The sequence below is a fragment of the Mobula birostris genome, chromosome 8, assembly GCF_030028105.1.
Source record: "Mobula birostris isolate sMobBir1 chromosome 8, sMobBir1.hap1, whole genome shotgun sequence".
NCBI lineage: Eukaryota > Metazoa > Chordata > Chondrichthyes > Myliobatiformes > Myliobatidae > Mobula > Mobula birostris.
In genome coordinates, this window is record NC_092377.1 from 35,897,164 (window position 1) to 35,910,428 (window position 13,265).

General features: G+C 40.5%; 1 protein-coding gene across 1 annotated transcript in view; it reads right to left on the reverse strand.

Annotated features, from left to right (window-relative positions):
* The window catches only part of pigf (phosphatidylinositol glycan anchor biosynthesis, class F), a 67,821-nt gene that overhangs the window by 28,755 nt on the left and 25,801 nt on the right, over positions 1 to 13,265 (reverse strand). Inside the window, exon 4 of the mRNA XM_072265004.1 lies at positions 4,621 to 4,729. Within this exon, the coding sequence (XP_072121105.1) occupies positions 4,621 to 4,729 (109 nt within the window). The remainder of the gene's footprint in view (positions 1 to 4,620; positions 4,730 to 13,265) is intronic.

Consider the following 13,265-nt stretch of genomic DNA (forward strand, 5'->3'; position numbering starts at 1 on the left):
CAAGGAGAAAAGGCCGAGTTCACTCAACCTATTCTCATTAGGCATGCTCCCCAATCTAGGCAACATTCTTGTAAATCTCCTCTGCACCCTTTCTACAGTTTCCAAATCATTCCTGTAATGAGGCAACCAGAATTGAGCACAGTACTCCAACTGGGGTCTAACCAGGGTCCTATATAGCTGCAACATTACCTCTCGGCTCTTAAACTCATTCCCACGGTTGATGAAGGCCAATGAACCATATGTCTTCTTAACCACAGAGCCAACCTGCGCAGCAGCTTTGAATGTCCTATGGACTCGGACCCCAAGATCCCTCTGATCCACCACACTGCCAAGAGTCTAACCATTAATACTATATTCTTCCATCATATTTGACCTACCAAAATAAAGCACCTTACACTTATCTGGGTTGAATTCCATCTGCCACTTCTCAGCCCAGTTTTGCATCCTATCAATGTCCCGCTGTAACCTCTGACAGCCCTCCACACTATTCACAATGCCCCCAACCTTTGTGTCATCAGCAAATTTACTAACCCATCCCTCCACTTCCTCATCCAGGTCATTTATAAAAATCACAAACAGTAGGGGTCCCAGAACAGATCCCTGAGGCACACTACCGGTCACTGACCCTCAAGCAGAATATGACCAATCTACAACCACTCTTTGCCTTCTGTGGGCACGCCAAATCTGGATCCACAAAGCAAGGTCCCCTTGGATTCCATGCCTCCTTACTTTCTCAATAAGCCTTGCATGGGGTATCTATCAAATCCCCACTGAAATCCATACACACTACATCCACGGCTCTACCTTCATCAATGCCTTTAGTCACATCCTCAAAAAATTCAATCAGGCTCGTACGGCACAACCTGCCTTTGACAAACTCAAAGATGGAGGAGAAGATGGCGGCGCAACGCAGCTTGCAGCAGCCACTCCGGTGGTGATATCTGTTATCTGTCAAGTAGGGTGCCGTGCACAAACCTGATATGATGGAGACAGACGTGAGAGCACAGAGGAACATCTGGTGAAACTTCTGAAATACCTGCTTCGCTGCCGCTGCTACTGTGTGATCCAGAATCTCCGGAGAGGAAGGCCCCGAGTCCTCGGCTTTGCTTGCTGCTCGGCAGCCGGGGCAGGGTTGAAGCGCTCGGCAGAGATGGTGCTCAGTGCTCGGTGTCGGAGGCTCGAAGTTTTCGGACGGACTCAGAGTCGGCTGCGGTCAGGTGCTTCCAATGCATTGGCAAGTTTACGGCGCTTGGAGTTCACGGCAGGAAGAGTTTCTCCCTTCTACCGTCTGCGTGAGATGATGGGGCTATCAGGACTTGAGACTTTTTTTACCGTACCCATGGTCTGCTCTTTATCAAATTACAGTATTGCTTTGTACTGTTGTAACTGTATGTTATAATTATGTGGTTTTGTCAGTTTTAGTCTTGGTTTGTCCTGTGTTTCTGTGATATCTTTCTGGAGGAACATTGTATCATTTTCTAATGCATGCATTTCTAAATGACAATAAACGAGGACTGAGTGTCCTCATAGTTTAATCTAATCTAATCATGCTGACTATTCCCAATCATATTATGCCTCTCCAAATGTTCATAAATCCTACCTCTCAGGATCTTCTCCATCACCTTACCAACTGAAGTAAGACTCACTGGTCTATAATTTCCCAGGCTATCTCTACTCCCTTTCTTGAATAAGGGAGCAACATCTGCAACCCTCCAATTCTCTTGAACCTCTCCCAGAGTAGCACTTTCACAGCTTCTCCTCCAGAAAGTGCCAAATCAACTACAGAACAGATTCATTCATAGAGCCTCTTAGTTTAATGTTGTGCCCTCTGTGAAATGCATTAATTCATAAACTAGTATCGCAGAGTGGCTACACTCAGAGAAAGGAAGGAGCATCCCATTAGATTGGGTTCAGACTCCACTGCATTAAATACATGTTCAGATATCAATGCTAAAATCCTGCATCTACCTTCAAGAGAAAATTTATTGTTAAATTCAAATATATTCTTTGGCAGTTGTTAGACCAATGTCAAACAGTGGATACCTTGAGTTATAGAACAAAATTGCAGGACCTCTGCCACAAATTGCCTTCTTTGTCAATGATTCAGTGAGGAGAGCAGTGATACTCACTTCAGTATCACTATTCACTTCAGTACATTAAAAAGGGAGACTGATAGTCAGTTGAACACAATTACTAGCTGAAGTCTTAGTTCAATTGTGCCAGCACCAGTGACATTCTGAGGCATAGACTATACCCAGATTTGGCACATGTTCTCGCGCTGACTCTACAGGCTGACAAACTGATTCTGTTTTCACTGAAGTCCAAAAGTAAATTTTGTCTACAAGTCAGAAAATGAACAAAAATCACTTAGATGGCGAGCATATCTCAATAGTATTGTAGTGAATAGCATCAAAAGCACAAAGCTGATAAGAAAGAGTAATCACTGAAAGTGCAGAAAGAAAACTATTTCTGCCATTTGTATGAAAAAAACCTAATTACATATGGACCTTTGAATTTAGTGATATCATGGGAGCTCATACATATATATAGGGGTGTCCATAGTTGGGCATTGTAACCCAGGGATGATATGTCTGGAGATGTTGTAATCGTTGGAGAATAAGAAGTATGAAGGACACAACATAATTAAAAGAAAACTAACATTTAGAAAATATTTTACACACTAAAAATATGATATAAAATGAAAATGCAGCAAACACTCAGCAGGTTAGCCAGCATTCATACAGAAATAACTTTCTCGAATTGATGACCTTTCATAGTTGATCTCTTTCACTTATTAGAAAACTAACACAAAAGTCAAACTAAGGATCTTATTGGGTGCATTTAATCTCACTTGAAGCTCATCAATTTGTCACTGATGCTGCAAAATGAGGGTCAAATTACTCCCTAAACAGATATTCTGTTCCAACCTCTGTCACAGAAGATTACCAAGCAGACAGAAAAGTGTTCTTGGATGCACTCATAGCTTTCCTCAAGTCCCCAACTCCTGAAATGCAGGTCAACTCAATGAAAAGAAGGAGTGATAAGAACAGCACTGATAACCTCTTTGGCACAAAGAAGCCCTTTGTGTTGACAGAAGGAGCTCACCTCCTGTCCCATCAGACACTTCTTGCTCCCTCTGTGGAAGAGAAACACAACTACCAGCATTTTAGGATGTTTTATTATGTCAGATAAGCGATATATTGGCCCATCGAGTTTGTTCTGCCATTTCATCATGGCTGATCCAATTTTCCTCTCAGCCCCAATCTCCTGTCTTCTCTCCGTATCCCTTCATGCCCTGATCAATCAAGAATCTATCAACCTCTGCCTTAAATATACATAAAGACTTGCCCCCCCACCCACAGTTGCTTGTGGCAATGAATTCCACAGATTTACCACTCTCTGGCTAAAGAAATTCCTGCTCATCTCCATTCTAAAAGGATGCCCTCTATTCTGAGGCGGTGTCCTCTGGTCTTAGACTGTCCCACCATAGGAAACATCCTCTCCACATTCACTCTATTAAGCTCTTTCAATATTTGATAGGCTTCAATGAGGTCACCCCTCATTCTCCTGAATTCCTGTGAATACAGGCCCAGAGCCATCAAACGCTCTAAATACGACAAGCCATTAAATCCTGGAAAAGGATGATTCTATGGAATTCTCCAAAGTGCAAAATTCAAAGTTCAAGGTAAATTTATTATCAAAGTATATACATGTAACCATGTACAAACCTGAGATTCTTTTTTTCTGCAGGCATACTCAGTAACTCCAAGAACCGTAATAGAATTAATGAAAGACTGCACCCAATAGGATGGATAAACAACCAATGTGCGAAAGACAACAAACAGTGCACATACAAAAGAAAAAAAATTATAATGAGTATCGAGAACATGAGATGAAGAGTCCTTGAAAGTGAGTCCATAGATTGTGGGAACAGTTCAGTCACGGGCAGTAAAGTTGAGTGAAGTTATCCCCACTGTTTCAAGGCCCTGATGGCTGAGGGTTAAGAACTGTTCCTGAACCCGGTGGTGACAGTCCCGAGCTGGGATCAATTTGGGAAATCTGAATTTGAAAATCTGTACATTAAAAAGTCCGCCAGCTGAACAAGTTATTTTTTTTTAGTTCTGTGTAAATTATCATGCATTAAAATCATTCATGTCTTACAAATAAATGCATGTATTTCAGACATAATTCTCCTAAAGCTCTTACACAACAATATATTAGTTATACTCTAAAACCTGGCATATTAACTATTAGCCTCATGTTGATCCTTTTACCCATTTCAGAAATTCAAAAATGCCTGCATTCACTGGCAACGCACATCAAAGTTGCTGGTGAACGCAGCAAGCCAGGCAGCATCTCTAGGAAGAGGTACGGTCGACGTTTCCGGCCGAGACCCTTAGTGCCCCTCACCAGAGAAACCTCCCCTTAATTCAACCATCCTAATTGGATGGCACACATTTCTCCTCTTCTCTTATCTTCAACAATAACCCTAACAAGCTGAAAATGGAGCAAACTGAAAACAAGCTGTTCTTGCAGAACTGCTAAAATGAAATACATATAGCATTACAGTAAAAATATGAACCAGGGCATTACACAAAATTCCTATAAATGATTCTGTACCTGCCAGGGCCTGTCCCAGTCCAGTGGGATAGGAAATGCTCCTAGCCAAGCTCCAAACAAACTGGAAATTGTGGTGATCTGCAGACTAGTATCCCAGATCGATGTTGCCCTGCAGGAGGAAAAAGACATTTTACTCAATAGGTCATTCCTAATACAGTTAATCTGGAAGACTTTTATAAAATGGCTAAGTTAACTGTGCAAACAAACCAGATATTGATCGGTAGACACAAAAAAGGACAACGTAAAAAGCTAAGTGACAGAGAATGAACATGGGGCAACATTACATTAGGGAGGAATTAAAGTGAGTTGGCAAAGGAATGAACATGAACTGGTAACAGAAAATAGGAGACAAGAGAGATTATAGATACTGGAAATCTGGAGCAACACACAAATGGCTGGAGGAACTCAGCAGGCCAGACAGCATCCTTGGAGGGAAAGAAATGATCAATGTTTCCAGCCAAGATGGCCTTGGCCTGAAATGTCGACTGCTTAGTTCTCTCCATAGATGCTGCCAGACTTGCTTAGTTCCTCCAGCAATTTGTGTGATGCAATGGAAAACAGAGATAAGATGGACAGAGACCCAGCGGAGTCGAGTATTCGGTGGAAGCATATTAAGTCGGAAGACAAAGAACACAGAATGGGTTAGAATATGAGCTCAACTCTGATAACCACTACCCAAATGGTCAGAGATTGCTCAGAAACTTCCACTTCACATGACAATCATTAGCTTCCTGAAAAGTTTACCATATTACTTTCTAATACTTAATGGACTTTGAGACTGTTCTACCATTCAAGTTCAAGGCTGATTCGCTCTTGGCTTAACAAAACCCATCCAAACACTGCCCAAGGTATTTTGAGATCTGGCAAGACTGCATATAGCACTCTTTCCTGGTGTCTTTGGTAAAGGACCTTCTGATCAAATGAATTCAAGTTAGACTTAGATATAGGAGGAATATTGAACCAGGACAACAGATAGCATTTCAAAATATCTGAAGGGGAATAGGACTTCTGACAATTAGGTTGTTAATCTTGTGACATGACTACTATACTGCATCCACTAGTGCGACAGCGTTTGAGGTGAAACATAGAAAACCTACAGCACAATACAGGCCTTTTGGCCCACAATGCTGTGCTGAACATGTACTTACTTTGGAAATTACCTAGGGTTACCCATAGCCCTCTATTTTTCTAAGCTCCATGTACTCAGTGATGTAGATGCATCTTCACACCAATCAACCCTATCATCATACATTTTCTCTGGATTCACTGGCTCTTGTTTGGACTATGCCTTAATTAGGAAGCAAAAGCCCAGGTGTTCTCACTGCACTGAGTACTCAGCTAAACCTGTGTTAGGCCTTGGATGAGGTAACCATCTGCAAATAGCAAGCGGCCTGGGCAATCAGTAAAGCCCAAATGAATTCAGATGAGCAGACTGAGTGCAAGACCTAGGAAGGATCTTACTGATTTGTCCAAGACAGGATATTACCGGAAACCAGCAAAGAATTTGTCAGCATTTAATGGTGGCTAGGAGCTCCTAAACTCTAAAATTCCCACCTTTCTATTTCCTCAGACATTAGCAGGCATTCTTCATACCCATTATGTTGTACAAAATCTTTAGCCGTTTTAATATTTATATGAACCACCAGTTTACAATGAAAACCATCAAAAGGAGTTTGTAACTAAGACTGCAGCTCATGGAATCAAAGGCATATTATTGCTAGCTTGACTGAGAGGCACAGAATAATAGGCAGACACTCAAATTCTGACATCCGGTGTCTTGCAATTTGTTTCGTGCCTCAACTATTTGAGGCCTTTATTTATGATTTCTTTGTATTAAATATATACATCAGAAAACGACATATGCTGGATTACAAAAGGCACTCAGGGAAACTACACACTGTGGAGAAGCAAACTATAACTAGCAAGCAGTAATAATAGATTTTTAAAATAGTGTGGGAAATCTATTTCAATGTCTACAAATACAAGATCATCCATCAAGGACCTTAACAAAGACATTTTAAAACAGTGGAAAGTTAAAACTGTGGAACTTCGAGGACACTTTGTGGTCCAAGAACGGAGATAACAAATTACATTGAAATTAATCAATAACGGAAATGCTGACCTTTTATATTCTAGTCCTCTGGATACAAAGGATGTCGAAGTTATGCTTCAGTTAAAAAAAAACCCTTAAGCTGACTACAGCTAGAAGACTATGAAAAGTTCGGGGCAACTTCATGGATAATTAGAAAATTACGAATTAGGGTACTATTAGAATTAGAGGGAAGTTGAAGGAAAAAAATTCACTGTAGTGTGTGAAAGTCATAACCTGAACTGATAGTGATGGTAGAAACAATGACCATATGTAAAATATACCTGGAGAAACATCCTGACATTCAGAACCTATGAGGTTACAGGCCAATAAGTGGAAAGTGTGATTAGTCTGGATAATTGCCCTTCACAATCAGATGGGCCAATTGACCCCTCTTCCACTATAGATGCCTATGACAAAACACAGCTCCGTCTTAGCAAGTCACAATTTGAAGCAAATTAGTGCTGAATTTTATTTCGGCAGCAGGACAACCCTGAATTGTTCACAGTCAAATATACAGAAACTTTTAATTGAAATACATCTCATTCTACATCTTACTCTACATTGAGCAATACATAGAGAGTTAGCTAAAGTAGATTGCATCCTCCTCCTGGGACTTAAGATTCTTTATGATACCATCCATTTTTGATTCTATGCATGACCTTTATTTCAATCTTATGTACAAGCTGGCAAAAAGCAACATTTTAAAATTTAAAACTTTTGACGGAGTTCAATATTATGTCAAATCAACCTTGCTTACTATTAGAGTCTAACAAGTCATTACATACTGTAATTATGAAACAGTTACCTGGTGGCTTTGTTATTTGACTAGAGCCAGAGGGCTGGACTATTGATCTGTAGGTAAAAATTCCATTAATTAAGGTTATTCCACCAGCTGGAAAACTTGAATTAAACACATCTAACAGTGTGGCCTGTACGTGATCCTGACTCAGCAACTAACTGCCACAGGATCAGTTACATAGAAAGGTGCCCTTCAGAAGGTGACCCTCCACACTCAAGTACAAACAAGAGAAAAACTGCAGATGCTGGAAATCCAAGAATCCAAGCAACACACACAAGATGCTGGAGGAACTCAGCAGGCCAGGCAGCATCTATGGAAAAGAGTACAGCTGACGTTTCGGACCAAAACCCTTCAGCAGCACTGGAGTTCAAGTATTCATCTACACTATTCTCTTTAACCAGTATAGTCATAGAGACATAGTGTGGCAACAGGCCTTTCAGCGCATCTGATCCATGCTGACCAAGATGCTGTATCCAAGCAAGTCCTATTTGCAGTGTCCGGCTCAAATCCTCTAATTTTTTTCCAATCTATGTACAGTATACTGTGTACAATATACAGTACAGTATTTCTGTTTTTGCACATTTTTTAAATCTATTTAATATACGTAATTGATTTCCTTGTTTAATTATTATGTTTTGTTTTATTTATTATTTTTTTCTCTCTGCTAGATTATGTATTGCATTGAACTGCTGCTGCTAAGTTAACAAATTTCACATCACATGCCAGTGATAATAAACCTGATTCTGACTTGGTCCAACTGTCTCTTAAATTTGTTACTGTACCCATCTCAACTACTACTTCTGGAAGCTCATTCTTTGTGTTAAAAAACATTACCCTTCAAGTTCTGATTAAATCTCTCTCCCCTCATCATAAACCCATGCCCTTGAGTTTTTGATTCTCCCCAACTCTGGGAAGACTCAGTGCATTTACCCTATCTGTACTCTTCATGATTTAACACACCTCTCCAAGATCACCTCTCAGACTTCAACACTCCAAGGAATAAAATCTCAGCATGTCCAACCTCTCATAACTCAGTCCCTCAATTCCTGTTAACATCCCTGAAAAACTTTACTGCTCTCCTTCCAGTTTAATAACATCTTTCCTGTAGCAGGGCAACCAAAATGAAACCCAGTACTCCAAGTGTGACCTCAATCATTGGACTCTGGCATAGTGCCAAAGAACTGGAGAATTGCAAATGTCACTCAACTCTTTAAGGAGGAAGGCAGCATAAAGGAAATTATACTCCAGTTATACTCCAGTTAGCCTGATCTCAGTGGTTGGGAAAATGTTGGAGTCAATTGTTAAGGATGAGGTTATGGAGTACTTGGTGACACTTAGTGATGGTAAGGGAAAATCCTGCCTAATGAACCTGGTGGAATTCTTTGAGTAGATTACAAGTAGGGTAGATAAAAGGGATGCAGTGAATGTTGTATATTTGGACTTTCAGAAGGCCCTTGACAAGGTTCCACACATGAGGCTACTTACCAAGTTGGCAGTCCATGGTATTACAGAGAAATTACAGGCGTGGTTTGAGCATTGGCTGATTGGTAAGAGGCAGCAAGTGGGAATAAAAGGATCCTTTTCTGGTTCCTCTGTTCCTGATCTGCAAGGATCCTCTGTCTATAACACTCACCAGGAACCTGCCATTCACTGTGAAGTACTTGGTCTGTAGCCTACTGAGACTTAGTGATTCAAATGCTCATCCAGATGCTTCTTCAACTAATTCAATTCAAGTTTAATTGTCATTCAATCATACATGAGTACCAGCAAACGAAACAGTGTTACTCTGGACCCAAGGTCGAAAACACAGTACCAACAGTCATACACATCATAGAGCAGACATACAACGTACATAAAAGGTACAAGATACAGTCACGCGATTTAAAAAGTCTACACTTGAGCCATCATTCCCAAAATCTGCAGTTGACCACAATATAGTTTGTCATCTACCGAACGATCACAGGGAGCAGCACCGACTCTAACCTAGATGCTGCACCACTCTGCCCTGGGCGGAACGCACCGGCTCCAATGCCTCCCTCCTGGCAACTGTAAATAAGTGACACCACAACTTGAGGCCGAGTCCATTGAATGCTGGAGAAATCTGCAGCTGACCACAGGAGAGCTCATCTTCTGCTGAGTGAACACTGGCGGTGGGCAGCACCAGCTCCAGCCTGGACTCTGCGCCACACTGCCCCTGGTGGAGTGCACCGGCTCCAACACTTCTTTCCTGGTGGCTGTAAGCATTCGGCATTGTGGCTTGAGGCCTAGTACTTGCTCTGAACAAGGCCATGCAGCTCCCCCACTTAGTTGTAATCTAATATGCATTGCCTATCTCCTAGCTGAGAGAAAAAAAATTCACATATCCCCTCTAAACTCATACTCATCATCAGGAAAGTTTATTCTGCTTTCCATGCATCTCATTATTTTGTATACATCTCTCAATAATCTCTCCTGCCCCACCGCCCCCATACATTTCTTCTCGAAGGACTATCCACTGCTATAGTTTCTCTCTCCCACTTCAACATCAACAGTGTCGAATACTGTGTACTTCAGGCTGTGATCCAAGTTTTTTCAAACCATAAATTTTCACTAACTGAATATCTTCCACAACATAGAGCCTTTAGAAGTGGAGAGAACAATGTTCAGAGAACCACATCCTAAGAAAACCAAAGCCCAAATCAATAAGACTGAAATATGATGGCACTGTTATTCTACATTCCCTGACAGCACAGATGGAAATAAAACTAGAGAGAAATTATGAGAGTTCATTCAATCTGATTTGACGTCTTTTGCATTTTCTCATAATCTAAATTGCTCTCCGGAACCTCTAAATTACTGAAAGCGGCACAGCTTTCTATTTCTAGTCTTATTTAATTTAAGTGTGAAACCATTATCTCTTGTTCTGTTAGGTAAAGTCGGACTTGAAGTTCCTAACCCAGTGTCTAAATTACAAAAAGAAATATCTTTTTACACTATCGATACATAAACACTCATCTTCAATTTAGTGAAAGCTATACACCGAGCATGTTTTTAAACGTCCAGACAGACAAACCTCCACAGATCTGACTTCCCTTCCCTCTCCTGGCTAACAACTTCTGTAAGTATTGTGATGGAAGCCTGCATGCAATTTCATGCTGATGTCAGAAGTGCCAAAGCCAAGTTCATTTCAATGCACCACTCACTCAAATTTATATTTTAAATGTAACCAGGTGATGCATTCTTTTGTACCATATCTATTCTGTTAACAAGGGCACTGACCTCCTCCTCTTGCTCTGCTAGTTCCTGTCAGTCGGTCAGGAAGTTGGAGGCTCTCCCTGTTCGTGTGCATGCCACTATTAACAATGAGCAGCTGTCCTACAGTGCAGATGAAGTAGGAATGGGGCAGCTCATTGCTCAACTTAGCTTCACTCTCAAGTAAAGCTTCAGTTACATGGGACTAGTACACTGCTCCTGTCTTGAGCAAAGGAAGCAAGAGAAAAGAAATCTGAGATGAAGAATCACACATGCAGTCAAAATTCTATCTCAACGAAGCGCTTTTTTGCTTTTCAGGCTGTGAAAAGCAAAGAAATCTTTAACACTCGACTTCAGCAGAAATGTTTTTTTCAATTAACAAAGAGTTACACGTGTAAGATCCAGTTGAAAGAGTGGATTTTAATATTCACAATATGGCGGACTGTCAATTCCAGAGTTGGGGTTGGTCGAACGAATTCTATTGCTGAGCCCCTTTTAAATCAATCCTATTGAGCCCATAAGTTGGCCAACAAAAGAACCTGTAAGAGGAATACTAAGAGGAAGTATTTCTCTCTATTAAGACCAGCAACCCATTATTTTTAAAAGCCCATTAAAGGTACACAGTGCATTCTGGTTGATGGGGCCATCGGCTAATCGAGGCTGCAGTTTATTTGGGACAACTCTTAAAGATCAAAAACTAATTGAGAAATTAGCTGGGATTTCCTTCATTTAGTTGGGACACTATGCCTCTTAATTGGGACAGCAGACTGGTGCCAAACGGTTTCTAACAAGTGTCAGTCAAGTGCACTTGTGTGGCTGTTAGACACTAGACCCTGCTTAGTGCAAACAGTTTTTTTAAAATAACATCAGTTGTGTGTGTTTGTATTCAAAAAACAGTGATATTTGTTACTGATAGTTGGCAAGAAATAAGCAGTAGGACAATACAGAACTGCTTTTCTCACTGCAGTTTCAAACATTCAAGCTTGGCGATGTGAAAAACAGAATGGAGTGAAAATGAAATGATTTCACTACTTCAACAAACAGGAACTATGACGAATTTGAAGGTATCGACAATCACCTTAAATGTTACAATGAAAATGATGATTTAGAGGATGCAACAGTTTTTAACTAGAAACCCATGTGTGCTTGTGCAGCTGTTAGACACAACACTATGCTTAGAACAGACAGTTGTTAAATAGCATCAGTTGTGCATGCTTCTGTTATGTTATTCGTTTGAGGTGACCAACACCAAATTAAAAAAGCAGTGATTTTTGACACTACTTCATGCAGGAAGGCAATGAAGGCACTCCATTATTTGCACTGGATGTCTACGCTGATTTTGCTCATTTACAGTCAAACGAAGACGGCAGTATACACTGTCCAAATTTTTCCATCAATAACAATTAGGAACCAATCACAGTTTTAGAGTGCTATAGTAATATTGGTAGTGTTCCAATTTGTTCTGCATTTCATTTAAATACATAATTGGTACTTAATTAAATGGTACTTTGTTCATTTTAAGCCATTTCCAAGAAACTTTGGCTAATTGGGGGGGGGGGGGGGGAAGCGGCAGCTATTTAATTGAGCCAAAGTGTACTGGTCCTGATACGTCCCAATTAACTGGAATCCACTGTAAAGTTATTCACACCATAGGTAGCAAAGGAGGCATGGTTGCTTAGTGGTTAAGTTATTGTACTACAGCCAGATGTTGGAACCAATGCCATGGTGAGACAAGGTCAAATCCCTGCATAAAATCCTAGGAATTTAGTTTCATATTATTACACTCATACGAATTTCTTTTGAAAGTTGATTTTTATCACGATAATCTTAAAGGAAGTCTGCTATCCTTAACTTTTTATTTTCTTGAGACCCAACACAAAATAGGCTTTTTGAGTCGCAATACCCAGCAATCCCCTGATTTAATCCTAGCCTAATCATGGGACAATTTACAATGACCAATTAACCTACCAATTAATTGGTAAGTCTTTGGACTGTGGGAGGAAACTGGAACACCCAGAAGAAACACAGTCACAGGGAGAATGTACAGGTTTCCCCCACCATCCGAAGGTAGAGCGTTCCTATGAAACTGTTCGTAAGCCAATGTCATAAAGCAAAGAAGCAATTACCATTTATATGGGAAAAATTTGTGAGCGTTCGCAGACCCAAAAATAACCTACCAAATCATGCCAAATAACACATAAAACCTAAAATAACAGTAACATATAGTAAAAGCAGAAATGATATGATAAATATACAGCCTATATAAATTAGAAATACTTCTCTACAACGATTGCTTGCACTGTTCTCCGTAGCGAAAATCTCATGCAAGCACTCTTGACAGAAACACGGCGCAAGTGCCATCGGCAGAAAATCTCACGCAAGCGCTCTCCAGTAACCTTTAAACTATGAAGCTGCCAAATCATACCAAATAACACATAAAAATACACAACCTATATGAAGTAGAAATAATATGTACAGTGTAGTTTCACTTACCGGAACTGGGACAGCGCCAAGCACACTGAT